Here is a 27452-nt window from a genome sequence, read left to right as displayed (position 1 = left end):
AGAGATATCGCCACGCCTGGTCTACTCCAGCCAAAGTCTTTAACCCTGTATGTGCATGAGTGAACAAAATGCTATGGAAAAGTGATGAAAGGCAAAGAACTTTAACATTTGGATGTCTATGCACAGGATTTACTTTATTATTATTATTTTTTGGGGAAAAAAATAATGTGGAACAATCTAGCTTATATTGAAATTGAAAATGGATTGAACCGAAAGGTCAAAGGTGTATTGTGTTTGCATGAATGCATTAAATTTCAGGCTACTTAGGATTAGCAAATTGAAGGGGGTTTTAAAGGGGCTGCATCTCACAGTCTATGCATGACCTATTGCTGGAATTCACACCCAAATGAGAACCGTTTACATCTTATGAGGTCATTCTATGGAATTTGCAAGCTTCCCAGTCTACTGAAAATTCCTCATGTGCAGGTAATGCACACTCTGCATCACAATTACAAAAACTATTTTAGAATTGGATTCGAATGTATTTGCAAGGTACATTTACAAGGAACTTGGCAGTTACTGGTGTAAGACAGACATTAGATGTGTAAAGCAGTTCTCAAGTAGCTACATATAGATATAAAAAATGCAATAAATAAATAAATGAGATAAATGAAATGGAGAGCACTTTTGAGAAATATAATCACTCATGTGAAATTAAGATATAAAAAGCAGTTTTATTCTACGTGGATAAAACTGCATGTAGAATAAAACTCATCCAAGTGGATTAGTTAGGCCTACTACTATTAATCATAACAATAGAAGTATGTGTTGAAATAGCGTTGAGATCCACTATATTTCACTTTGCGAAGTCTCTCTTTTCAAAGATAGTCTTATTTCCCAGTAGTTTTTTAATGTGTAAAATAAGAAAATATACAAAAAATAAAAATAAGCAAACCTAATGCATCCAGACCAGTAGGTGTCAGTATAACGTTTGGAATAAATAAGACGCCACTAAATATAAATAAAAGCTTTCTGAGTGCACCTTTAAAGACTTTCAGTGGTTAATATATTATGCAGTGCAGTTATCAGCTGTTCAAAGTTCTTATGCAAATAAATTATTAGATTATCTTCTGTTTAAAAAAAATAAAATAAAAGAAAGGTATGTCGTTGTAGATACATGCAAACCCCTGAAACTCTGGAATAAAATTATGACCGTTGTAAAGTTGCACTGACATCAATCTTGGAAATGTTTGTTAAATAGCTAATTCTTGGATTTTTACATTTGTTCTAATTTACTCGCACTTCTTTCTCTGCTTCGAATAAACAATCATCATAGTTAGGATATATGATGAGAAAAGAAATAGATGGATGTTACGCCTTTAAGAGTTAAGATATTTGAAACCTTGTTTGCGCAACAATCAGTGCAGCTCAGAGCCGCCAAAGTGTCTAGACTAGCACATGATGGTAGTCAGCCAATGGCTCCATCGCTCTCCTCGGGGGCCCTGTGTGTGTGCGTATGTGTGTGTGACGGGGGAGAAAAAAAGGAAAAAGGGAGAGAAACGGAGAAAGAGAGAGAGATCTGGGTTGCAGTTTGACCAGGTCTGAACACGGAACCAGGAGCACACTATAAGTCCGCGGATTGTTCATTTTCTGGCCCCGGCGCACGCACAAGGATATTTTTGGATCACAAAAAAGAGTGCGCTGGAATAGTGGAAACCAACCGGAATGGTGAATTCTGTGAGGAATTGTCTGTGGATTTAATTCGCCGAGGAGCAGCTTCATTCATGTCACCAGACCCGCTGTTGAAGAGTGGATTTGAACGTGTTTCAAAGTCCGAAAACATTTGAGAGCGTGCGACTAGTGCAGCTTTTCGCGTGGGATTTTGACAACAAATGTCTTTGGTGTAGTTTAAACCCGTAGTGCATTTAAAATCTAAAAAGCATCGCACTGTAGCTCCACTTTCCAAACATTGTTCACGTGTAGGCTACTTGACAGCGTTCTTCTAAAATGAATGCGTTCCTGTGTAGCCTTGCGGGTGTTTGATGTTCTCTGTTTTTTAATGCAATATAACATTGTGCCTTCAAAACTAATGTTGTGGTTTTGCCACCAATATACGGTGCTCGGCTGTGCACGCGCTGCACGGCATTCGGCCAACATTAATGTTGCACGAGCTCAGAAATAGTTTCAAATCGCTAAGATCTGAACGTAAATAACTCATCTAGAGTTTCAAGTTGTCGTATGTTCAGGACGAAACGCTCAGGTCTTGTGCGGCGACTCTGGAGAAGCCGTTTGATTCCAGATAAAGAGGGGGGCGATGGATATGGCAAAAGCGGCGAGGGGTCTCGAGACGATCTGCTTGGCTCCAACCCAGAGAAAATTCCCAAGACGGAGTTCAGACCGATGACCCCGAGCGGGTCTCCTGGCATGGACTATGGGGAAGTGTGTACGAGGAATCCCACTGCGAGCAGCGGTGGTGGCACCTCAGGGGGCGTCTTGGACCAAGATGGGGGTACGGTGTGTACGATGGGAAGCCCTCGGTCTGTGCAGGACAGCGATTGTAGAACAGTCACTTGCTGTTTATTTAAAGATCGGGACCATAATTCTGGGTCTAGAAGCCCTGAGCAAGGCTCGTGCCAGTTCGTGCTGAGGAACATTGGCTCTTCTCGGGACCCCGGTCCTCTAGAGAACCAGGAGACGAAACCTCGCTCAGTCATGGAGCAGGAGCTCAAGACCGCCACCTATTCGCTACTAAAAAGGCTAAAGGAGAAAACCTTGGATACTTTGTTGGAAGCCGTGGATTCCAAAGGAGGGATGCCGAGCGACTGTGTGATGGTATCGCGGACTGAGCTGCGGTTAGGCGGACACATGGCTCCTCCACAGCTGCTCATCTGTAAGCTTTACCGGTGGTCAGACCTGCAGCACACGGCCCAGCTTAAAGCGCTCTGTGAGTGCAAGAGCTTCGGAGCTCAGGACGGTCCTGTAGTGTGCTGCAATCCATATCATTATAGCCGACTCTGTGGGCCAGGTAAGCGAAGATCCCATTGACGGATAGCCTATGTCTAAAACCTGAACTGACTAAGATTTTCTCATTATTAGGCTTCGCTTTCAAGCTGCTGTTATGCCAAAGGGCTTTCCTCAGGGTTCCCCTAACAGATGCATTGAAGCTTTGTTGTTACAGTGATTCATATACTACAGAATGCCATTGACAAAATGAGTGCAATAGCAAAGAAGAATTTCGACTTGCTATTCCGTGTGAAAATAAATGCTGTAAGTTATAATGTAAGCAATTACGTTTTAGTGCTTTAAATAGCTTATTAAGTAATGACAACAGTGACTTAAAAAGTAGCAGTTTGCACATTGTCCACAATGTAGCAGACCTGTACTGTCCTGGTTTTATTTTCTGCTCCTTCATAATTTTCCATAACAGTTGCATTGTATCCAATAATCGCATATAAAATGCATGACGTTTTTAAAATGCATTTCATGCAGGTTTCTGAATTCACAGACAGTAGGCTATGTGTGACCTTGATTAAATTAGGATACTGCTTAGTTTATTAATTATCTGCTGGTAGCCTGCATGGGTTATGTATTCTCCAAATGATTGTCTTTTAAATAGGCTAGTAGTACGGTTGAGACTCATTTTTATTTGATTTAGAAAATTTCATTAAAGTCTGATCTCATGTAAACACTGGCTGTGTGGGCTTAAAGATCTAAAATCCAAGTCCAAGCAATTTAAGGAACGCAAGTACGTTTTCATTCCGATATTTTCCTTAGCCAAGTCATTAGCAATAATAGGCTAATATAGCCATCCGCTGGCTATACTTTCCTCTCACAATGACCAATGACTTGTTACAATGACTCTCATTTCACAATGACCAATACTTGTTAGTTTCTAAATTTCAGATGTTATTGTGATATGTTTAGTCTCAAACAACTCAAACGAGCAGATTAACTAGTTATACCGCTCTTCACATGCTTTAAAATCCCACAGATTGATGGACTAACGTAACGATTGGAATTCCTAGCATTAATATAATAGATTGACAATCCTATGTGGAGGACATTGGCAACCTGAGGCACTTGGCAAGCTATAAGTCAGTTTTTCCATAATAAATCCTCGCATATTAAGAGATAATTTTTAATCAAAGGCTTCAAACTGACAATTACACTCTTTGCTCAGCGTTTTATTGGAGTTTCTCAGAGCAGAGACGCTTGAGGGAGACAGCAGCCCCTCTCTCTCCCCTCTGTTCTCTGTAGAGACCCACATAGCTCACAGGCGCTCATGCGTGTCCCCATGAAGATGGTATTTCTTTCATGCGATTGAACAACAGAGCCCTCTCAATCTTCAAACTCCATCAATGGTTTTGACGGGGTTTTTCAAGGTTAATTTTCACAGACGACGTTAAAGAGAGAAATCCTATTGTTCAGACATTGCCCCATGTCTGTGAGCGCTTTTAATCACGTAAAACAGTGTTTGGCAAAACATTTCAGTGTATTAGCAAGGGCTTACAATGAATTTTTTTTTTTTTTTTTTTTTACTAATGGGTTTGTTTCTGAATGTTAAGTGATAAATAATTTTATTTTGCTTTGTTGTAGCTATAGATTAAGATAATATTTTAGGATTTACTTGACAAAACACGCTTCCTTTTTGCGAAGACTTATCGCTTTGAAATGATATCAGTTTCAAGTTGAGCTTTAAAAGTCACTTTTTTCCCCCAAGGAGAACCCCTCATGCTATTTAGGTGAAGGAGTGGCGGTAATATACAGTTTGCATACAACTGGCGCCAGACTGACTCGCTGTGTATCTGAGTGACTGAGTTTAGGATCCTGGCAATTACTGCCGCCACTCTTAAAGAGACAGTCCACTTTATGCTTTTATTTTTTCCCCCATGACCAAAAGGCGAGGTCATTACTTGTCCAGAGACTTTTTTCCTTTGTGCCTTCGAAATTTTAATGCTTTCCTTTGTTACTAGACGAGTTTTTGCGCGTTGAAATCTCAAAAAACCTAATTATACCGGCTTATATACGTTGTTTTTGTATTAGTCCATCACTGGTGTCCATGCCATTAAATGGTGAATCATCTGTATAACCGCTTTGAGTTTTATTCAGCTTTTGCCTTGGAAAATTTATACAATTAAATATTTGTGTTTTCTTTTTAATCCAAGGTGGTGTTGTTTTAATCTACTATTTTTTTTAAATGGTATTTGGTGTTTTGTTAGGTTACAGAAACTCAGAAACTCAATTTTATATAAAGTATTAAACTGAGCTGCCATTAAAAGATAAGTTTGTGTAGCACAAGCAGCACCTACCTGTATAGAAAATAACTAGACCAAGATGGAATCTGCAGATTTTTTTTTCTCCAGTGATTTTGAGATAAAAAAATTTTTTTTGAAAAAATATAACTCACGGTGTTGAAAATGGGAAAATGTGTTTACCAGAACTAAGAGTAGTACACTCTCGTTGATATCCCAAAGCAGTATTATTTAAGTAAAAAATAATTAAACAACTGAATATGCAAGAAAGGAAATGTGCGGAACTTTGTAAATAGCAGGCATTTGAATTTTGCAGAAATCGGGTGCTTTCTGTGCAGTTTTGTGTATACAGATAGCATATGGACCTACAGTATACATACATTTTCTACAGTGCTGTAGACAAGATTGTACATATCATCTACATTGTGTTTTGTCATTAATATATTGCTCTTTTTGTGAACAGAACAAACAAACTATTCCCAAAAAAAAAAATAAATAAATAAATATATAATTTCCTTTTTTTTCTATTCCAATTGTAATCATACTGCTGTTGTATTTTAGAGTCACCTCCTCCTCCATACTCAAGACTTTCCCCCAGCGAAGAACACAAGCCACTGGGTAGGTTTCACATACACACTCTAATTGCTGATTAAATATGTCTTTATTTAAGATGTCATTGTAAATTATCTTGTACATGCACATTCTGAGGGAACAGATAATGTGAGATCATTTGCTGACAAATTTAATAAAATAATCTGTGTAACAATATAACCTGGCCAAAATAAGTCAGTGCCATCAGTTGGCACCCACTGGTTGAATCCCTGGCTTTACGGAGTGCCAAAAGGGAAGCAAAAAGTAGAACAACGTCAAGAATTTTAATGGTGGCAATTAGGCACAGTGACCAACTGAGAGCCAGTGGAGGCTGCAGCCAGTATCCGGCGGGCCCATTTTCAGCATGCCAATCTGGAGCCGGCCTGGGCTCGGCCCTGTCTGTTGTGAGGGGTGCTGGGGCCTGGCACTGGGCTGGGATATCCTCTCGGTAACAAAGCTCAACATCGGGCACAATGTTGACAGGAGGTGGTACCATCTGGAACTGATGCTTTGGTGGTTTGCAGCTCAGCCTGATAACTCATTTATTTGTTAGTAGGATTGGCTCAGTATCAACATATCAGCTGTTGATACAATACTAGTACCAATGAGATTTCACAATTCCTGACAGCAAAGCAAAATATATTAGTAAACGCTTCTATGTAAAAAAAAAAATAAAAAAATTATGGTTGGTAGGATTTATTTAGAAAAAAGTCTCTTATGCGCAGTTGCTGCATATATGTGAATAAAAGTAATATTATAAATATTATAACATTTTAAAATAACTGTTATATCCTTTGATGGCAAAAGGTGAATTTTCAGCAGCCAGTACACCAGTCTTCAGTGTCATATGGTCCTTCAGAAATCATTGTAATTTTCTGATTAGGTGCTCAAGAAACATTTGAAAATTAATATTTATGTTAAAAGGATGATATTTCTTTTTTTTTCAGAATTTTTAAGAATCAAAAGTGCACAAAAACAGCATTTATTTGAAATGGAAATAATTTCCAAAACTGTAAATTAATAAAAGTATTAAAAAATCTTAATCACCCCAAACTTTTGAAGGGTAATTTAGGTATTTATATGATAGAAAACTATGGTATGTTGCTTGGTAGCTGTGCTTTTAACATTCCTAGTTGTATCATCAAATTAAAAATGGATTAAAAATGAAATTTCTAACTAATAAACTCTAACCAGATGACATCCTTTATCTCCTCAGATCTGTCAGATTCCACACTGTCTTACACTGAAACAGAGGCTGCCAGCTCGCCTAACAACACTCAAGGGGAATTCTCAGGTGTGTTTAAAATATATCTGCTCTAAATTGTCGAGTTGCTGTGTTTTAATTCGGTTTGTTTGGAGTCTTCGTGTCAGCATGGCTTGTTAAACCATTGTCAGACTTGTTGCTGTTTTTTCCAGTCCCGGAGAGCTCATGTGGTAACATCTTTGTTCAAACAAAGGCTACGTGTCTGTGATGGTGACCTTGCACCAGATATTTACTTTTTCCCCACTTCTGCAAGAGAAAGCAGTGAGCATGCAGAGGGTGTTCCCTGTTAGTTGTCATACAAATCTCAGAGTATGGCTATTCCAGTGACATAGTTTTGCATCCGTTTTTAAGGGCCAGGAAGGGGTTAAGTGCTCAGTAAAAGTCTAAAATGCAAAGGAAACAGCAAGTCATACCTTCCGCTGTCCTTAGTTCTGCGGGTTCCCTTGGAGTGTGTTTGAATAAATGAGCAAACTTTGCAGGTAATTTGGTTTTTATGTTGTGCTTTGCTCCTCCTCATTAAAGGCCATTAGGAGTGGAGAGAGTGCGGTGGAGATAAAGCTCTCATTGTGAGCCCAGCAGAGGTTCAGTGGGCCGTGTTGGCTGGCCATAGAGCCTGCCTCCCCTCCTCTGTTTTCTTTCAGAAATATTTGAGTGGGATCAAACTGTAATAAGATCCAAGCTCGCAGGGACACACACACTCAAGCCGAGCGCACCGAGTCACGTTATACGCTCTGCACACAACGGCACGTAACAGAACACGCACACACAAATGCACATATCAGCCTTTACGGCTCTATCTTGACCGGAGTAGGCTTTTTTCCATTGCTGTGAAAGGGCCACACTGAAAGAAAAGAGGATAAACGTCTTGTGTCGTGGTTTGAGATTAAACACTCCTCTCTTATGGAATGAAATCAACATGCTTCTCTCATAAAACTGGAACCGCACCATGCATGCGCAGGATCATGGCCGCAGAGACAGAAAGGCTAAGGCCTTGTTTTGCAGCACTAGAAATAGCATTCAAAGAGAGCGGGTCAATCCACCCCCTTTCCCAGAAGGAGCTACCTGAGCTTGTGGCTTCATGCACCCTGTCACCACCACTTCACAGGCTGGCGACACTCCTTGCGCAAACAAATGATGTTTCAAATGCTTGCTGAGATTTTTTTTCTCTGGATTGGGTTCGTGTGAGCTGTGACTTGCTTGTAGGTTTATAATGCAGGAACTAGTAAAGCTCTTGAAAGTGAGGCCGGGGGGCCAAATGTGAGAGGGGGAGCAGATTGCAGCCCCCTGGGCGAGTGTAACTCCTGCTCTGAACACTCATCCACTTTGTGTTTGACAACAGCAATAGAACACATCTCAACGAGTCTGATGAAAACTCCCTGCCGCCCAAGGGCGAGATTTTAGAGAATCTGGCGTCTTAGTTTGAAAGACAGTCTGTGGATGCTTGAGATCTGAGGCTATTTATGTAATAGGTCTTTGATGTCTTGCTGCCTCAGTGAGTTTGTTTGAAGCACACTGCATTAGGATTTTCAGCTCAAATCTTCATTGAGTTTTTGTAAGCCTTTCTGCATTAATTTTTTTGTTTTGTTTTTTTGCGTGTTTGTGCACGACTGTTTTTTTTTTTTTTTTTTTGCACGTTCTGGAATCCGTGTGAATATTTGCATTTCTGTGTGTTTGTGTTGGTGTCTGAGATGTCTGTGCTCCCGTGTTTGGGTACATCTCTGTCTGTTTGTGTTGTTTGTATCTATCAGCTATTGATTAAGTGTTCGCTATGTTTTCAAAGCATGGCCGTCGAAACATGTGGTCATGATGTGCTACATGTGTTTGTAAAAATGTGTGTGCGCATGTGGTTCACGTCACATTCTGTAGCTGTGACTTGGTTGTAATGCAGCCCACCTGTTTCCTCACTCCTTGTTGTGGCCGTGTGGAGATCAGAATTATGTTCTTTGAAGTAGGTCTCATTGCTTCCTGTATAACTGCATGCATGTGATTTTGTGTTTCCTCTCTATATTGGGGTTTTTGTGATCTTTGTGGTTCGCAAGCCCCTGTATTGGGAGGTGGTCTCCTCATCCTCTGATGCTCACTGAGAATGTCAGCATGATCATGAGGGTGGGCACAATTTTGTCATGATTCATGAGGTGTAATTCCAATTGAATTGGATACAATGTTGTTAGTTTTTATGTTCATACATGTTTTTAGTTCATACAAATTTAAAACATAATTGTATTCTGGAAAATAGTTCTCCATACAATGATGAAAGCCATACTAAAATTTATCTATTCATATATATAAAACTTCTACTTCTAATTTCAACTTCTACTTTATTCTACAAAATTCTACTCTAATTTTTGAGTGCAGTTCTGCATCATATTTGCTAGTAATTCAGCAAGTGAATTGGAATTTAAAGATCTCAATTGTATTCTGAATGACGCACATCCCTGCTGCAGAGCAGTAGAATTGTTTTTCCAGTGATTATTAGTCTCTGTGATGAGGGAACTGACAGATGTGGAAGGCCTGCGGGGCTGAAAAACCAGTGGCTGTTTACAAATCATTCTCAGAACAGCCATAGATGTGCTACAGCTGAAAGATGCACCCTAATAAGCCCTCCTGGAATTTGTCACCATATGTGGAAAAGGAAGCAAATCCAATGTGCTTTCACGTGTGTACGTTCTTACATCAAGATGTCACAATCACAGTGAGACCTTACTGTAGTTGTGTCATCACTATGAGAGAGACCCCACGTCCCACTGAGGAGCCCTGTGGTGCCATTGTGTTTTGTATGTTGTCTTTATTTTTTCCTTGAGAATGTAGGAAAGGCAGTCGGATGGGAAGTAGGTTCATCAAGTGCTGTTTTGCCTGAGGAGGAGGACAGGCTTAGTCGGGTATAGAGGAATGGTTTGGTGATCTGTAATTTTACTCTGGGTTCACTCTTGGTGCTTTGTGATATTTACACTGCCCTCTCTGTTTTTGGGGAGTAGACCACAGCCAGGTTGGCATCCCTATGTGCGGCCTATCGGTGCTGTATGTCTTAAAAATGGAAAGGAGTGACGGTCTCATTCAACTGTACTGGACTTTACCAAACTGATCAGCATTGTGACTGTAAACCAAAGCCTCTTTTCCATCAACATTGTTAGTGGTGTTGGTGTCTAATCTGGATCCTTTCTGGCTCTGCTTTGCCCATTAGATGTGGAGTTTTTAAACAATAAACAGGCAACATCAGAAGCCAGGGTGTGGGATAATATCTCCAAGTATAGTTTTTAATTTAAGACCACATATAAACACAAAATTTTATGATGAAAAACTAGATCAATCCCATTATTGTCTATATATGTGGCACAGTGCTCATTCATTGGACTAATTCCAAGACATTTATTTTTCCCCATTTGAAATCATTTAAATTAGTTGTATATAAATTGAAATCTGAAATCTTTCTAAATTTAAACAGTTAATAATACTATAATTTTCTATATTGGTTTGTCAGTTGGTCATGTAGAAACACATTAAGTTATTATTGATTTCTCAGATCAACTGCAATGTGGGCATATTCAGAGATCTACCGATCTGCACAATTTCAGTGGAAAAAGGGTATGCATCATGAAGTATGAGAGGTGCTGAATCCGAACTGATCTAAACAGGTAGCATTGCTTTCACAAGGAGCCACTGGCTGATCACAGTATTGATAGTACAACTTGTCTTTGTTTTCATAAAACTGCTGTCTTACAAGCCAGCGTGTGTTTTGTTTTGACTGATAGTCTGAGACTAGCATAATCACATACTTTCCCTATCAGAAAATCACAAACAGACATGTTTTTATGTGATAATCTGGCAGCAGTACACACATGCCAGTCTGTCTAGGTCTGATCTGACCTCATTTCTGTAGTGCATGAAAAGGGCATCTGGACGCCCAACAATTAAACAAAGTAATTGAAGCATGTGACGGCGTGCTGATTACCATTGATTTGATTGCGTCCATAGATTCTGAAAAGCCTTAAAAAGGCATGTGATGTCTTCCCCTCAGTTTATTAGCTGGCTCACAGATGCTTGAAAATATCTAGACAGTTTCAAATTCTTTTTTCGTTGTCAGTGCTTAAATCTTTCATAACAGTTCTGTCATCTTTTATTTACCCTAATGTCATTCCAAACCTGTATGATTCAGAAGAACAAAACAATAGGAGAAATTTGAAAGAATGTTTATGCTGATCTTTTCTATACATTGAGATCACGACCAAGTACTGTCAAGCACCAAAAAAGCATAATTGAAGTACCAGAAATATTGCCAAAAAATTATGCTCTATATTCTTCCGAAGCCAAACCATTACTCTGTGTAACAGTTTAACATGTAAGGCAATCTTACACTTTCAAATTTTATTTGCAATTCTGCATATACAAACCAGTGTTGGTACTTAAACTTAATCTAAACCAAAATTTGAAATTCTGCCTTAGCAACTAAATGAAAAAGTTTTCAAAAAATTATTTTTCAAAAAAAAAAAAAAAAAATAATAATAATAATAATAATAATAATAAAGTAGAATATAATCAATCAATCAATAAACTTTAGAAAAAAAAGATAAAATCACCTAAATTAAAGAAATATAAAAGATCATTCAAAAAATGAATAACTATATTAATGATACTAAAATAACATTGATTCAAACTTCCCAACACGTTCATGTAATAAGGGTGTATAAATGATGACGAAATGTTAAGTTTTGACTAAACTTTTCCTTTAAACCAGTGATCATGAGAAAGATCATAGACATTTGATATTATGTACGCAATGCGAAGACTTTAACTACACTGTATTATTTTCCGTCGCTGAGGTAAACTAGGATCATGGGAGGGACATGAGCTGTATTACCTCATTTACAGCAGAACTACGAATAATGAGTTATGTAACTTTAAGAGTCTAAACAGCTCTGCATTGGGACGGTTTCAGTTTGAGCTATCCTTTTCCACTCTCTTTCCTAAAAACCCATGCCAGTCCATATTACATAAAGACAGAACAGTCCCACACACGCGCACGCTGCCCTGCCGCTGTAACGGTGTTACTATGCCAGTGAAAAATGAGCCACAGTGGGGTGGACGGTGCAGGGGCCACCCTTTTGCCCTCCCCCCTCATATTCCCTCACCTCAGTATCTCTCCTTCTTTCACTCTTTCCCTCCTTTTATCTTTTTTCTCCCTCTCCCTTATTCCCGTTGCCTGGCACGGGGCCTCAGGTTTCCACCGCAGCCCCAGAGCCTGCCCACACTCCCCCAGGGCCCCAAGTGCTCCAGGATACGGGATGTGGAAATAATGTGACTGGAGTACTTCCACCCTGCCTCCAGAAAATCAGGTTCTGCGGATTGTTTATTTGAGGGGAAGGAGGCCTCAGCCAAACATCCTGTTTTAAAAAGCTTGCCTGGGTTTTGTAGCGCAGGGGCTGCTCAACTACCCCTCTGACGGCAGGGGGAAGCTGAGGAATGTTGAAGAGAAGCCCAGCGGCCTGGAGGTGATGGGTTGGGATGTGCATTTGTATATGTGTGTGAGACTACATGTGTCTGTGTGGCATTCGTTCGAATCATTATTATTTTTTTTTTTCATTTTGACGGAGAGATGCACAGCATGTAAATATAAAACAGGCGGTACCGTGCCATCATGGCTATGCTATACAGCTCTCCTTGAGCATTTGTTCCTGTCTTGAATGACCGACTTCCTCTTCCCCTTACATAACACACGTAAACAAGGCAAACAAATGCTCATCAGCCAATAGCAGACAACTGAATTAGTCGCCCACCTCTATTGTATCTCACAACAGATTGAGAAAAAGATATGCATATTTGTTTATGGTCAGGCTGTTTATGTCTCGCTGAGACTATCATGTTTTTGGCTTTGTCAGTAGGTTTACGTTTGTAAGTACATGCAGCTTGGCCTTCTCAATGAGGAACTGGACTTGGATTTTAGGGATATTAGATTAAATTGTATTTTTTTTCTCACCACATTGTTTGACCACAGTAAATATTTCAAGATGTGAAGCATTTTGGAAAAGCAGAGATTTTGTTTCTCCAAAGACTGTATTAGCTGTATTGTTGTGATATCAGCCACGTATTTCACAAAATCAGTATCAAGAATCACTATGTGAGTCACTAGTGGCAGTATGATAATAACTCTTTCTTTTAAGTGAATGTGACATCAGTTTCAGCTAGGCATATTCTTTTAGTCTAATGTGAATTTAGATCTACACATTGACAGAAAGCATCAAAATGCAGTCACAGTATTTAATAGAGGGGTCATATCATTTTATTTTATTTTATTTTATTTTATTTTACAGGCTTATACTGTGAAATAAAGTATGCTTATTTATCATCTAGTATATGTGACAACCAATGTGCTTCAAAAGAGAGACAATCCATTTCAAAAGAGAGAAGAGTTTGTGTAAATTGCAGACCATTCGTACAGGTAATAATTTCCTCACTGAGCCCACCCCCACCTAGTAATGTGTGAGAGATTGAGTCCTGCAGTGCGCTCTGGGAAGGCTGGGGCAGCCCCATCTCTCCTCTCCCTCCACCCTGCACGCCGCTGTGCCTGCCTGCCTCCTCCAACAGAGCCATTCATTCAGTCCGGGCCACGGGGTTAGGGAAACAAATAAAGAGGCAGCCATGCCATTAAAAATGTATGGAATGTCCAACTGTTAGTTTAGTGTTTTAGCAAGCCTCCTCTCAAGGCTGCGGAAGGGGGAACAATACTCCGTTCAGTGACCATCACCGTAAAAGCTTTAGCTTTCGGTCTCAGCTGGCCTGTGCACAGAGGGTAGCCAGCAAAAAGGTGGCAGTAGTAGATGCAAAAGCCGGTTTTGTTTTCCTACCAGTTTAGGATCCACGGTAATAATAAATTCTTGTGCATGGCACTGGGATGGACAAGCGGTGATTTAGGCCTGCGGTTTGATTGCCTAGCTAAAATAAAGTGAAGAATGTTTTCCCCCTTCCTCCCCAGAGGAACATTGACAGTTGTGAGGGACCTATGGCAGTCAGTATTTTTAAAACTGGGAGAGCCAACGCATTCCTCTGGCCTTCAGAATGTACTGTGTGGATTAACTGCAGGGGCCCATGGAGTCCGACATCCTCACGTTAACCTTCATTAAGAGAGATACACAGAGAAATGGACACGATGTGGGGGGCGTAATGGAGCACAAGTCTTTAAATGTTTAGTTCACTCAAATTTACTCATCGTCATTCTTTCTTTGTGATTTTCAGGTTTATTATTCCTTTCAGTTTTGTGTACATCTTCTAGGTGTGAGTACTTTTATGACGTAGTGTTATTCTCACACTGGATACATTTGTCACAAAGCATTTTTAAAACATTTTTAATGTGTAATTTCTCAATTTAGTTTTTCTGTTTCTTCCTTTCTTTTTTTCTTTCTTTCCACAAGTTTGGCCAAGTGGTGATGATGTTCTCTTGTTTTAGAAACGGGTGCTACAATCAAAAGGGTTGAAGGCAGTGCACACTTGTCAGGCTAAATCATATTGGCAGTGGCATATTTTCAGATTTTCCCAGAACTCTGTGAGTTGTTTTTCCCCCTTGTGTTTGCTGCTCAAAATTATGGAAATATTATTCTGACTAACCGAGCAGGATACGTATGTCTGTCAGAGGGAGCTGAGCTCACAAAGGTAGACTTCTGTTATACTCTCAAAGAAGTCAAGAGATTGATTCAATGCCTCTGATCTAGAATTAACTATATATATATATATATATATATATATATATAATATATATATATATATATATATATATATATATATAGAGAGAGAGAGAGAGAGAGAGAGAAAAAAAAAAAAATACAGAGAGAGAGAGAGAGAGAGAGAGAGAGAGAGAGATATATGTATAATGATTATTTTTTTTAATTAAAAAAAATTACAGCAAAAAAAAAAAATCTCAATTCAATTGCCATTGGCAGATGTGACATGCAATTAACTTTTGAATGTTACACTCTTACAAAATATTTCACCAAGTAGTACCTAGGTATTGCAAAATAGGCAGCTTATTGAAGTGACTAAAGAAGCCGTCTGTTTTTCTTAACATTTAGGAGTCCTTGATCCTCACGCTAATGACTGCAAAACAGATAAGAAAAGAGAGATAGAGATATAGCAAGAGAGAAAGGCCTGGCGATCAAACTGCAATCACTCACTCTTTCACTCACTTAGCCGCAGCACGTTCTCTGATGTGATTAGTGGTATGACGAAACACACTGTACCTGTTTTAGTTTGCCCTGTTGGTCAATCTAAGCGCGGAACAAAAGACTCCCTCAGAGACACAAAACGGGATTTGTGAGCACCGGAGAGCAAGAGGAACACTAAGTTGATCTGCACTAACTGGACGTATTTGCTCTGTGCCCAGAGTTTGGTCTCTCTTACTAAATGCAATTACAGCCCTCAATGGGGAGTTCATGCCATACCTCAGTGGCCCTTATTGAGGACTTGGAAAACCCACAGCAAACAAGCCTATTCACTTCTGCTTATTGTGGGGTATTTGGATTTTAGTGGTATTTTGAGGTAAACATGTCTGGGGGAAGTGTCTATTAAAGTATATGCTACTGGTGTGCCTCAAGGCTATGTCATTGGTGCTTGGCTATTTCAGTCTTTCTGTGTCTTTGTCTCTCTTGCTTTGTCTCTTTCTTACCTAACAGACTGTTCTAAAGTAAGCCTTCTAGAACTGAGTAAGTTTGTTTTATGTAGCTAGTTATATCCTAATTATTTTCATTTAGATGATATTTGATACATTAATCAATATTTTTGTGTTTGTTCTTACAGACACTGTTATGAAGTAGAATCAAAATATATAATGTTAATCCTTATAAAAAATAGTTTGTCTAATAAAAATAACAGTCAAGAATGACTGAAAATCACTTAAATTTTATTTATATGCACTTATGAAACAACACAGTGATAAACACCAATAATTAGTCTACTTATTTAGTATTTATAAAACTCTTAATATCTTTAGGAAGTAACATTAAAACCTGTTAATTTAACTTTGCTCTATATATCACCAAGCCCTAGAGCATTAAACTGTCTCTTCATCCATGTTGACAGATTTGATACCTCACAAAGTATTAGAAGTGCTCGCTTGTGCATTTTTAATGGGGAAATATAAACAATTTGCTTTGTTTTAGAAAGCGGCTGTGTAGCTACCCAGCACTTGTGTGACTTCAAGCTTTTGTGACTGAAACAGAAGGCGAAGCTGAGCATGGCTGTCAGCATGCATTCACTTGAGTGTTTATGATCCATTGGACCGATCAATAGCATGCCATCATCTGAGCTGAGTATGTGTCCATCACCTTGCAGATGAGCTGTATCCAAATACACAGCTTTCGCCTTAAATTAACCTGAGCTCAAGAACTGTCTCAACCACTGGCCTGGCTCCCTGATCTGAAACCGTACCTGCTGTGTAATATTCAGCTGCCAAAGCCCATTTCCCATTAATGTAAGGCTAATATCTTTTATGACAGCAATATTTGCGGTGATCAAAATCTGGATTTCTGATAAATTACACTTTTACAGAACATAATCACTTGATTTGTATTTTTTTGTATCTTTATACCTTGAATAACAATAAGGATGGCACTTGAACCATTAAAAGAGAGTTTTGCGAAAATTAACAGGACTATCATTTGCCCTGTTGGATCACCGCTGTGTTTTCAGTAATGTTTTATGTTATTTGATCATGCATGTGTGTTTTTATGTCTTGCAACCTACTCATTTGGTTGTTTTTGTTGTGAATTCTGATTTTCAAAATATTTCTTCAAATTTGTGAGAGTGATTTGTTATAGTCTTGGCAGCTTCAGTTACAATGGGTTTAAAATGATAAATAATTGTATTCCTGTGTTTTTCAACAAAATTGTGATTGGTTATTTAATTGCTATTGCTATGCAAAAATAAATAAAATAATAATAATAATAAATGTAAAAATGTACAAATAATTTTAAATTGTTGTAATTAGTTTTATGTTAGATTTAATGAAAAATATAAATCTTTTTCTTTCTGACACAAAATATATAATTACACATTTATATTAAATATTAATGAATTGTCATGCAATTAATAATTATAAAAATATATTTTTACATAAACACACATGCACATATAAAAGATTCACTATATTTTATTTTATGTGGTTGATCTAGTGAAAATATAGGCACAGTAATCCATATTGTTTTAAAGAGTTGTTTTTAACAGGGTGGTGTAACTTTTTAAGAAGATTTTGGAATGTCCCCATAATGAGTGTACTGTAATTTGCTTTGGATAAAAGTGTTGACTAAATGACAAATAAGTACTCAGTGAAAGGGTTTCAGAGTTCATCAGATTTTTATGGCCCAAGTAATGGATATTTTCATGGCTTCTTAAATACTGTGCAGTCACCTTTAATCTGCTTTTTGCACCTTGAAAATGCTAAACATTCACACTCAAACACGAAGCAATAATCTATCCCACACTCCCATATAGAAGCAGCAGCCGTGTGAGGTTGCGAGCGAGCAGTAGATGGTCTGTATTTCTGGGAGTTTGTCCTTCACACTGCCCCGTCTGTTCTCATGGTAAAGGAATTCGGTTTGGATCCCCCAGTCCTTCTGGCTAAGTCTCACCCGTGGAGATCAGTACACAGATCTGTGGGTCTTCGCACCGTTTGACTCTGCTGTGGAAATCACGGCAGAGGCCCAGCGATCTGACCTGGGGAGACCGCATACTCATTCATTTGTTGCTCTGGGCTCAGATGGCCCATGTGTTGAAATGTCAACACTAGTGAGTGTTAAGAAATCCAGAGAGGCAGGGCAGCAGCGGCCGTCAGTGAATCTGGCTAGCTAAGCTGTGCTTTATATGAGTCTGAGGTGTGAATCTTACGCACATTTGACCAAGTCGTCATTAACACTATAGAGCCATAGTGAAGGGATTAAAATGCACACTTGCCATTCGCAATGCAATCTGTGTTCACTCTGTAAATTCAGGCTGTGAATTCTGTTTATCTGCATTTTCATAAAAGATTGCATAGCCCTATTTTGGCCTAAATATAAAGCTGCAGAAGTCATTGAATAAATAATGATAATTGTGGCTGCTACAATGAACTAAATGACGTTTACAGCATTTCATTTATGTCTAGTCCTGTTGTGTCACAGTTGTCTGTTAGCAGTTTGGTTTTTTGGAGTTGAGTGTTGCAACCTATGACAAAAAATAGTTATATATATAATATATATAAATAGTCATATATATGAATATATATGTGTGTGTGTGTGTGTGATTTGCTTTTTGGCAGTTACAGGTAGTATGTAGTATCAACAGAAAGGACATTGTTAGCAAAAACTGATATAGTGCAGTGAATATTTTTCTGTTTTCTTGAATTGAAAAAAGTGTGTATTTTAATGATATCTGCTAAAACCTAAATGAACACTTACACTAGCATATAGATGATTTAAAGCAGCCAGAAAACTGTCATTTTGTTTTCCTGGTATTTTTAATCCTCACTCAGAAATGGAATAGAGAGTTATTCTCTCAGCATGATTCCATTGCTTTTACTTCTGCCGCATTAGATATATTAGTCTCACCACTTTTAACAGACCAGCAATGGTAACAAGGAGCCTGAGAAAACTGTTAAAACTCTAAAATTAATGAAGTGAAGGGAAGAAAAGGAGAGCGGGTCAAAGAGAAAGAAACCCATCTGTGTGAGAGTGCCGCCACAGTGCGTCTGGCTGATAAAGCAGTCTTTGATGGCAGAGATAGTACAGACGCCAGCCTAAATGTGGCCCGTTAGTGTGTTGTAAGTCGCCCTGTAGTGATAGTTGTCTAAAAAATCAGAGCCGTACCAAAGAGAGGTCGGAGGGAGCGAAGTACGGTGGCATTGTTTATCATGTTTCACTTTTTCCCCCGGTCCAGGCAAGCGTAATTCCAACTTCCTGCTCTGACCCCAGTGAGAAGAAAAATGCCCAGGCCAGTCAAGAGTAGCTTCGAAAGATGAATTCTGTCCACCATAAAACTTCTCTGTGCTCTCTCGTTCTGTTTCTCCTGCTCACATAAACACTCTCTGTCTTTCTCCCCCTCCGCCTGTCAGCGCAGTGGTACAGTCTAATAGCTGGAGGGAATCTAATCCTTGGCACAGGATAAGAGACTCAGACTCCCCCTCCATTCCCTCCCTCTTCATCTCTCTCTCTCACTCGCTCTCAGTTCAGTTCAATTCAAGAAAGCTTCGCTGCCATGAATGTTAGGATCACATTATTTCCAAAGCAACAGTGTCTCTCTCTCTCTCTCTCTCTCTCTTTAGTCTCTTTCCCTCTCTGGTTAAAGTGTCTGGCAGAAGTGCTGTGGAGGAATGAGTTCATCTTTTCAGAATTCCCTGGATTAGAGGGGATGAAAAAGACAGGGATGTGGGCCTGTAGTTTGGTGGGAAGAGATGACAAGCTGCTGTTTTTCCTCTCGATCTTTCTCTCGCTCTGGATCTGCCCAGAGCTCTATGGACGTGTGTTTACCCTGAGGCGGTTCCTTTCTTGCCTTTTCTCCTCCCTGCATGGTGCTTTTAAAAGCATTAGTGGATAATCACATAGTATCGCCATTGAAATCATCCCCCTTTTGTGTACTTCAAGTTAATTACCTCCAACTCACCCCCAATTTTTTTTTTTTTTGGTGTGGTGTGGAGGGGTAGGGTGTGTGTGTGTGAGCAGATCCTCCAAATCTCTTTTTCTTGTAGTCGTTCCACCTCACATGAAGTCTCGCTCCTGTGCATCTGCAAAAATGTAACGCGAGACATTGTTTGAAATACAATATGATCAATGTATGGTCCACATTTTTTCATGCATAATTAATTTTATACCATTCCTGTTGTCTTTGGTTATAATGCACTGCCTAAACACAATGGGGCAAATACATGAAACAGTTTAACACTAAGTTAATGACACAGTTTGTTTACTAAGCACCTGCAATATAGTTTAACCAGGTGCACTTATAATATATTTTTAGAGCACTTTTTATGTTTTTAAAAAAGGAGTCTCTAATGCTCACCAAGGCCGCATTTATTTGAGTAAAACATTAGTAAAAACAGTAAAATTGTGAAAAATATTACAATAAAAGAAAACTGTTTTCTATGTTAATATATTTAATATAATGCTTTTCTTTTTTAATAGTAATCTTTTGTAACCTTTTAAATATTTTACTGTCAATTTTTAACAAATAAATGCATCCTTGCTTAATAAAAGTTTCTGAAAAGTGTTAATTTCTTTAATACTTAAAATAAATCTTTAGTAGATTGACCCCAAATTTAACAAATTAAATGTACTTCATCTCATTTTTGTATTCCTCTCATTCTCTGGCATCAGTGCAAAACCAGCTTTGAACACTAGAGGTACAGGACTTTAAAATAGAACTGAAAACTGTGAAATGAAATTATAAAAAATATATTTTGCCACATTCAAAGCATTGTAAAATAGTTAATATACCCACGACTGTGACTGCATATCAGTTTAATCCTTGCACTGTTGCTTGACAACCGTAAACAACCACACAATTGTGCTTAACAACACCCCTTAATAACACGCTATCCTCGTCTTGACTTGTCTGGGGCACAGCCAACTCTGTATTTTTCTCATTACTCTACACTTCTTCATTGCACGTGTAAATAACTTAAAACGGTCCTGCCCACTAATGGCCACACACTGTATATATCACAAAGCTGCCCAGTCCAACATAGACTGTTTTGTCCTTTGATGTGAATGTGACCGTCTGGCCTGGGAACGGACTGTGAATTGCATGTTTACCTTACTGATCGAGTAGCACGTCCACCAGAGCATTATGACCAATTTCAAAGGAAATACCTTTGTGGCTGTCTAGCTGAGCGTGTGTGCGTGTTTTGTTCAATTCGGGCTTTGTAAAAGGGGCTGGTATCTGTCTGAAAACAAAATAGGGACTAAATAAAAAGACTTTAGCCTTCTGACAAAGTAACCTTTAGTCTCACGGCCTCCTTAAGCTCTTACTTTGTAAGTCAACAAGGCCCTCGCCGTTGTTTGAACTCAGCTGGCCATGTTTGCTTTCCTTTGAGCGGTTAACTACTCTAATATAATCTTTTCCTCAAGCAACTGGTGTGTTTTTGACCAATTTTGCACCTGTGGGGTGTGCACAGAATGATACTTTTAAACGCATTGTTTTTAGCACTGTAGTTTACAGCACACAACAGCATGTTTGTGAATCTTTGTGTTTTTCAGTCGTTATGGCTGAGCTCAGGAAGGGGTCAGACGCCGCCGTCCCCTCGGAGCCGCAGACAGCGTGTGTCTCCAAGGAGATTGACACCGGCGGAGACAGTTTTGAGAATATAATAACATACTCTACCTTTCTAATGGGTAAACCGAGCTGTTGAAAGGTGCTGGGGTTAAATGAACGCAGAGAAGCATAATTGCTCCCAGCTTTTGTCTTCCACCCCTCATGAAGAGCGTCTGGGTGCGTCGAAAGAGAGAGAAAAACTGAAGAATTCTGAGGCGTTCTCACTTTAGTTAGCTTTTTGTCTGCCGTTATTATCTGTACTCAAAATGATGGGCCCACAGCGCTTAAGTGTCGTTAACTAAACTGTTGCGGAGTCATGATGGTACATGAGTTTAGATGTCCACCGCCTTTGAACTAACACCTACTCTCTGCAGTTGATAGCCTAAATGAGGTTTATTATACTAAAGTACCATCATTGGCTGTGATTAGAGCTGTGGTGCCGTCCGTCTGTCTGTCTTCCCTGGTCTGAGTAAGACTGCATTTCCAGCTCTGGCGGCTTGTCAGAGGCTCTTCACAGACTCATGAGTGAGGCCTCCAGGGAAAGGGGAGACAGGAACTCTGTATCCTGCTTGTTGTGTGCTTGCTGATGTGCATTTTCCAGCCCCTACCTGAACACATGCACGCACACACAAACACACTGCCATGCGGTGCAATCATTTAACGTTCTGTCAAGGGCCGAATTTGTTTCTTGAGTTAAAGTGCACGGATAAATGGTCCGTTGAAGCACAGGATGATGCAGAGATGACAGACATTGTCAATATCTGTCAATATGAATATTAAGCAAGGAAAATGTTTTAATGGTTGCTTGAGTAGTTTTGTTATATTGTGCATCATTTTATATATTATCTTTTTCGGAGTGTCTATTTACACTAAGTGCAAATAGCCCGCCTTGTTGGCAGAGGCTATTTACACTAACACTGCCCACCAAGGTGTGGTTGGGCTAGACTATCCCAAAAGACAGCTATCAAATAACAGCTCCAGCGATCGACCCGAGTTCAAATCCACCTTTTGCCAAACTCATTCATGTCCCTTTTCACACCTATCACATCGGAAAGGCATTTGTTTTCAATAAAAATGAAGGAAAATAATCGAAAAGTTGAAAATGAAGTATCGGGTAGGGTTAGGGTTAGGGTTAGGTAGCACTTTATTGTCACAAAAAGTCACCATCCATTTAATAATTTTAATAAAACGTATAATTTACACTCAATATTTTATTATCGCATACTGTTTTATAATGTAATACAATACTGAAGTGCAGATATTTGCCCCTATTTGCAATAAGTAGTCTAAATAGCAGAAAATTCAGTAAATAGAAGCTATGGGTATTTGCACTTAGTGTAAATAGCGTATCGCTAAGAAAATATGCTGTTTCACTTAGTGTAAATAGCATCTAATTTCTATTTACACTTAGTGTAAATAGCATCTAATTTCTATTTACACAGTGTAAATATCATCTGTCGCTATTTAAACTTAGTGCAAATAGCCGCTGCCTATATTTTTTAAAGAAAAAGAATAAAATAATAAAATATCTAAACCTATTTAATTATCTACTTTATATACAGAAATTGAATTTTATATATATATATATATATATATATATATATATATATATATATATATATATATATATATATATATATTAATGTATTGCATCCAAAAGTTATATATTAATTTAAGTGTTATTAAGTTAATATTAAGTTAAATGTATGCATATACAAGTATATTTGCCATTGGGATAAAAAAAAACCTTATTGGAATATATATTCTATGCAAAATGGTATATTTTAAGTATTTTAATTAGGTTTAGATGTTTTATTATACATTTTCTTCAGTAAAAAATATACACATATTTATATGTTGTAATTTATATTATATGTTATAATTTTTATATAACAAAAGAAATGCAATATTTATATAGTATAGGTAAATGTAAGCAAAAAATTGCAAGTATCATTAAAAAAAATATATATATTTTTTAATCCAGTTGAGTAAGGTTGAGTAAAGGCTTAATGTATTGTTTTATGGGTTTTCACAATGTTTATATTTTTTTATTTTTTTTTACTGTAAAATGAACCTAATAAATAAAAACTACTTATAAATGTATTGATGTTTTGCAATGTGGTCGCTAGCTGGTGAACATATTCCAAAACACATCTTGAACATCTGAAGCTGGTTTGAACACTGGTAGGTGATTTGGATGGTCTATCAGCTTTGACCAACTAGAAAGCATCTAACCATGTTCCAATCTTAGACTGGATTTTTCAGCAGGGAGTGTAAAGGAAGAGTAAATCTGCAAAACAAAGAGATGGCACTGGCTGGATTTGAGTTCTAAGATTCTAATGAGTTTGCCCGATTAGTTCTCTTCCTTCCCCGTCTCCTTTCCCACTGACACACACTCACACAGCACCGCTCAGGCGAGAACAGCCAAAACACACACTCCTCTCTCAAACACAAACATTGGCTGATATTCTCTTCAGCTCTAATATACTTAAAACACATGAACACACATGCATAACACCCTCAGGAAAAGGGCCGGTCTCTAGGCTGAGCAATGTTAGCTCCCAAGCTAAACATTAAATAGATTATTAACCTTTCATCTTTGCACCTCTGTTTAAACCCACAGAACAGGCAGCGCAGACTCAACCACCCCCTTTCTGTGTCTCTCTCCCTCTGGCTCACATTAAAATGGGGGGCATTAATCATATCACAGCACTTCTATGTTAGACGGCCATGTGAAACTTCCTGCTGCATTGTTTCATTTTTTTTGCATCTCATTGATTTAGGTACAAGTTCAAATTCAGCCCTGATTAGGCAGCATAGCTGGAAGCATGTCTTCCTGTATCCTTTCCATTGACCTAACATAAAGCTACTAGCTTAACATAGAGAAAAATCTTCAAGACAAGATCTGCATGATTATTATGATTTATTCACACCATTCTCCATGAAATGTTTTGGATGAATACAGCCAGCGCAATGGTTTCATTAGACCATTTAGGCCACCTTGCAAGAGGATGTAAGGAATTCTTTAATGTTAACATGCAGGGGCCCAGCGCAAGGAGCCATTTCATTGAAGAGAAGTGTGTTTAAAATTGTGTTAAAATTCTATATTTATTCATCTTCAACCTGATAAACACAGAATACGAAATTAGACTTTTGAAGAATCTTTTTGCACTTCTATTCTATACAATAACCAAATAGGTTCATATTGACCCTATACAGGACTTTTAAAATGTATTCCAAGTCTTCAAAAGCCTTGCAATTGCTCTGGTTGAGTAACATACCAAAATTTGAGTAATTTTTTTCTTATTCAGGCTGTAAAATTAAATATGGCACTCTTTGGTCACCAGACATACAAGAACGAAGAAAATCACATTATTGATGACTGATGCTATTGATATTTCATTTTATTGTTGTTCTACCAGGGAGTCAATAATGTCTTAAAGTTTGGCTAGTGATGCACTGAAATAACACCAAAACTCAAAATAAACTTTTAAATTTAACCAAAAATTTTAAGTAGGTTTCAGGCTAATTGGCTGATTCTCTTTATTCTATTCAGGGTGTAATGTTCACAGGTAATAAACCAGTTGTAGTAAAAAATGCACTACATCTAAATTTTTCAGCTGAACAAATTTTACTTGTTGCTCTAGGAAGTTTACCCATTGTAGCTTATCCACATTGTCTCCATAAAGTAAATTCTTTACGCATTATTGCAGTAGTGATTGCTAATGATTAATGATTACGGCCCTATTTTTACGTTTATCTAAATTTCAGTACATCACTAATATTGTATGGCTTCAGAAGACAGGAAATATAGTGCACAAATCCTGTTTGGAGCATAACAGCCTTGGTCACTGCAAACTGTTGCTATATGAAGAAAAGCTTAGTAAAGATTCTTAAACTCTCCTGTCCTTGTGTTTCACCCAAAAAATGTACAGCATACAGGTTTAAAATAACAGGAGAGTGAGTAAGTGATGTCAAAAGTAAAAAAATTTAATGACATGGGCATTTGTTCGACCCTGAATGAACAGGGACTATAGACTTGGCCCTTAAAATCTCCCTGCCAATAGCCTCTCAGGAGCGAAATAATGGCATCACTCAATGTGCAAGTTAATTTGAGCTGATAGCGTGAAGCCTGAGGGGTCAGGGGTTCACAAACTTGTGCTAAGTTGTCAGGGAGCTGAAAGCTGTCCCCAGGCCCACAGCGGGAGTTGGCAGGGAGGGGACGCTCCCTCTCCACCCAAGCCATCACCACCATCACCCACCCACAGGAATGTGGAGGAGGATAGAGACGGGGAAGCTAGTTGTCGCCGGATATGAGCTCATAGCTTTTCCATATCCCCCTTCCACAAATACTTTCTCCCCGGATCAAGAAAGAGCAGGCAGAAATGCACACAATGCGTGGCGCATTGTACTTGGAAACGTTTAAGAGTGTGTGTGTGTGGCTGAGATAAGCACGTATTGAGGGAGCTGTAACTCACTCAGAGTTTAGCACCAAATGGAAGTCTGCAGACAGACTCCCAAGCTATGAAAGTGAATTAAATGAGCTGATTTAAAGGGTGTTTGGTTGTTCTGTATAATGTGTGCATTGCAGGTATGCATGTTTTTTGGAGCATAAAAGCTTCAACCAAAGTATTTTTTAATGTCATATAATAATTAAAATTTTGTTTTGGGATCATTTTCCCACCTTCAGCTGTGCTTTTGCATTCAGTATACAAGTAAATAACTAATGAATTAAGTTTTGAAGTAGCGCCCTCTTGAGGCAGCACATGACAGTGCAGCATTCAACTCCACATAATAAACCATCTTTCTGGCAAGTAAATGTTTTCATTTTTTCTGCATTGTATTTTATTTGCAAACTTACTAACAGACCCATTCTCTTTTCTTGTTTCAGATGCCAGTCTGTCACCTGACGCCCCCAAGCAGAGTCATTGGTGTAACGTGGCGTACTGGGAGCATCGGACACGGGTGGGCCGCCTCTACACGGTGTACCAGCCCGCCGTCAGCATTTTCTATGACCTACCTCAAGGAACGGGCTTCTGCCTCGGCCAGCTTAGCCTGGACCAGCGTAGCAGCACAGTGCAGCGGACACGCAGCAAGATCGGCTACGGCTTGCTCCTCAGCAAAGAGCCAGACGGAGTCTGGGCCTACAACCGCAGCCAGCACCCCATCTTCGTCAACTCACCTACCCTGGACGTACCAGGGAGCCGTAGTTTGGTGGTGCGAAAGGTGATGCCTGGCTACTCCATCAAAGTGTTTGACTATGAACGCTCGTCCATGCTCAGGCAGGGGGCCGAGTCTGAGCTGCTAGACGGACCGTATGACCCGAACAGTGTGCGCATCAGCTTCGCGAAAGGCTGGGGCCCTTGTTACTCCCGCCAGTTCATCACTTCCTGCCCGTGCTGGCTCGAGATCCTCCTCAACAACCACAGATAACACATACACACATGGACTCAATTGTGTTGAGAGACTTTTGGACTCCACAGACTATCCCAAATATCATCTACTTAGATTTAATATAAAGTTTTATATATTATAAGAAATATATATTATACTTGTAAATAATGGAGTCATTTTTACGATGTAATTATTTATGTATGGTGCAATGTGTACATGGACAAGAGGAAAAAAACGGGAAATGCACTTTGGCTTATATATTATATATATAAATATCTATAAAGATAAAGAATCTTTCAATACCAATTTGAAAAATTATACAGCAAAAATAGGAAGAGCCTGGTTTTGGTGTATAGTTTTCATATACTATTAATATCCAGATGAAAAGCTAACACCATTCACACATTGATAATAAAGTATTCGCATAATATTGCTGTGCTTTCTGTCTCTCACTTGCCCTTTTTTTCACTCATAAAAATATTTGCTTCTAAATGCTTATTTTTACATTAAAAAAGAAGATAATGTGAATGGAATAAAAGGGGGTTTTCATAGCGATACCATTTTGGTTTCTTTCTAAGCACCTTTAACTGAATATGCTTTTTAAAATAACCTTTTTTTCTCTGTGTGAAAACATCTAAAGAACCATTTTCCACTATAAAGAACCTTTTGTGCAATGAAAAGTTTCAATGGATATTAAAGGTTCTTTGTGGAACCATAGATGCCAATAAATAACCTTTATTTTTAAGTGT

The 27452-nt window shown here is 38.6% G+C and overlaps 1 protein-coding gene across 1 annotated transcript; it reads left to right on the top strand.

The window, feature by feature from the left end:
- The first annotated feature begins 1397 nt into the window (after positions 1-1397).
- Positions 1398-27141, top strand: smad6b (SMAD family member 6b). The gene is made up of 4 exons (XM_019122268.2): positions 1398-2965; positions 5754-5810; positions 7000-7077; positions 26201-27141. Exons 1-4 carry the CDS (start codon positions 2179-2181, stop codon positions 26740-26742), a joined length of 1464 nt encoding a protein of 487 aa, XP_018977813.1. The 5' UTR covers positions 1398-2178; the 3' UTR covers positions 26743-27141.
- The last annotated feature ends 311 nt before the right edge of the window (positions 27142-27452 follow it).

The sequence above is a fragment of the Cyprinus carpio genome, chromosome B18 (genome assembly GCF_018340385.1).
Source record: "Cyprinus carpio isolate SPL01 chromosome B18, ASM1834038v1, whole genome shotgun sequence".
Lineage (NCBI taxonomy): Eukaryota > Metazoa > Chordata > Actinopteri > Cypriniformes > Cyprinidae > Cyprinus > Cyprinus carpio.
This window is presented reverse-complemented; position numbering and strand designations above follow the sequence as displayed.

Bases quoted from the DNA above. Each gene is read 5' to 3' on its own strand.
- smad6b (XM_019122268.2), top strand. From the start codon at position 2,179: ATGTTCAGGACGAAACGCTCAGGTCTTGTGCGGCGACTCTGGAGAAGC. The intron at 5,811-6,999 runs GTAGGTTTCACA...TTATCTCCTCAG, and splicing joins CGAAGAACACAAGCCACTGG to ATCTGTCAGATTCCACACTG. The intron at 7,078-26,200 runs GTGTGTTTAAAA...TTCTTGTTTCAG, and splicing joins CACTCAAGGGGAATTCTCAG to ATGCCAGTCTGTCACCTGAC.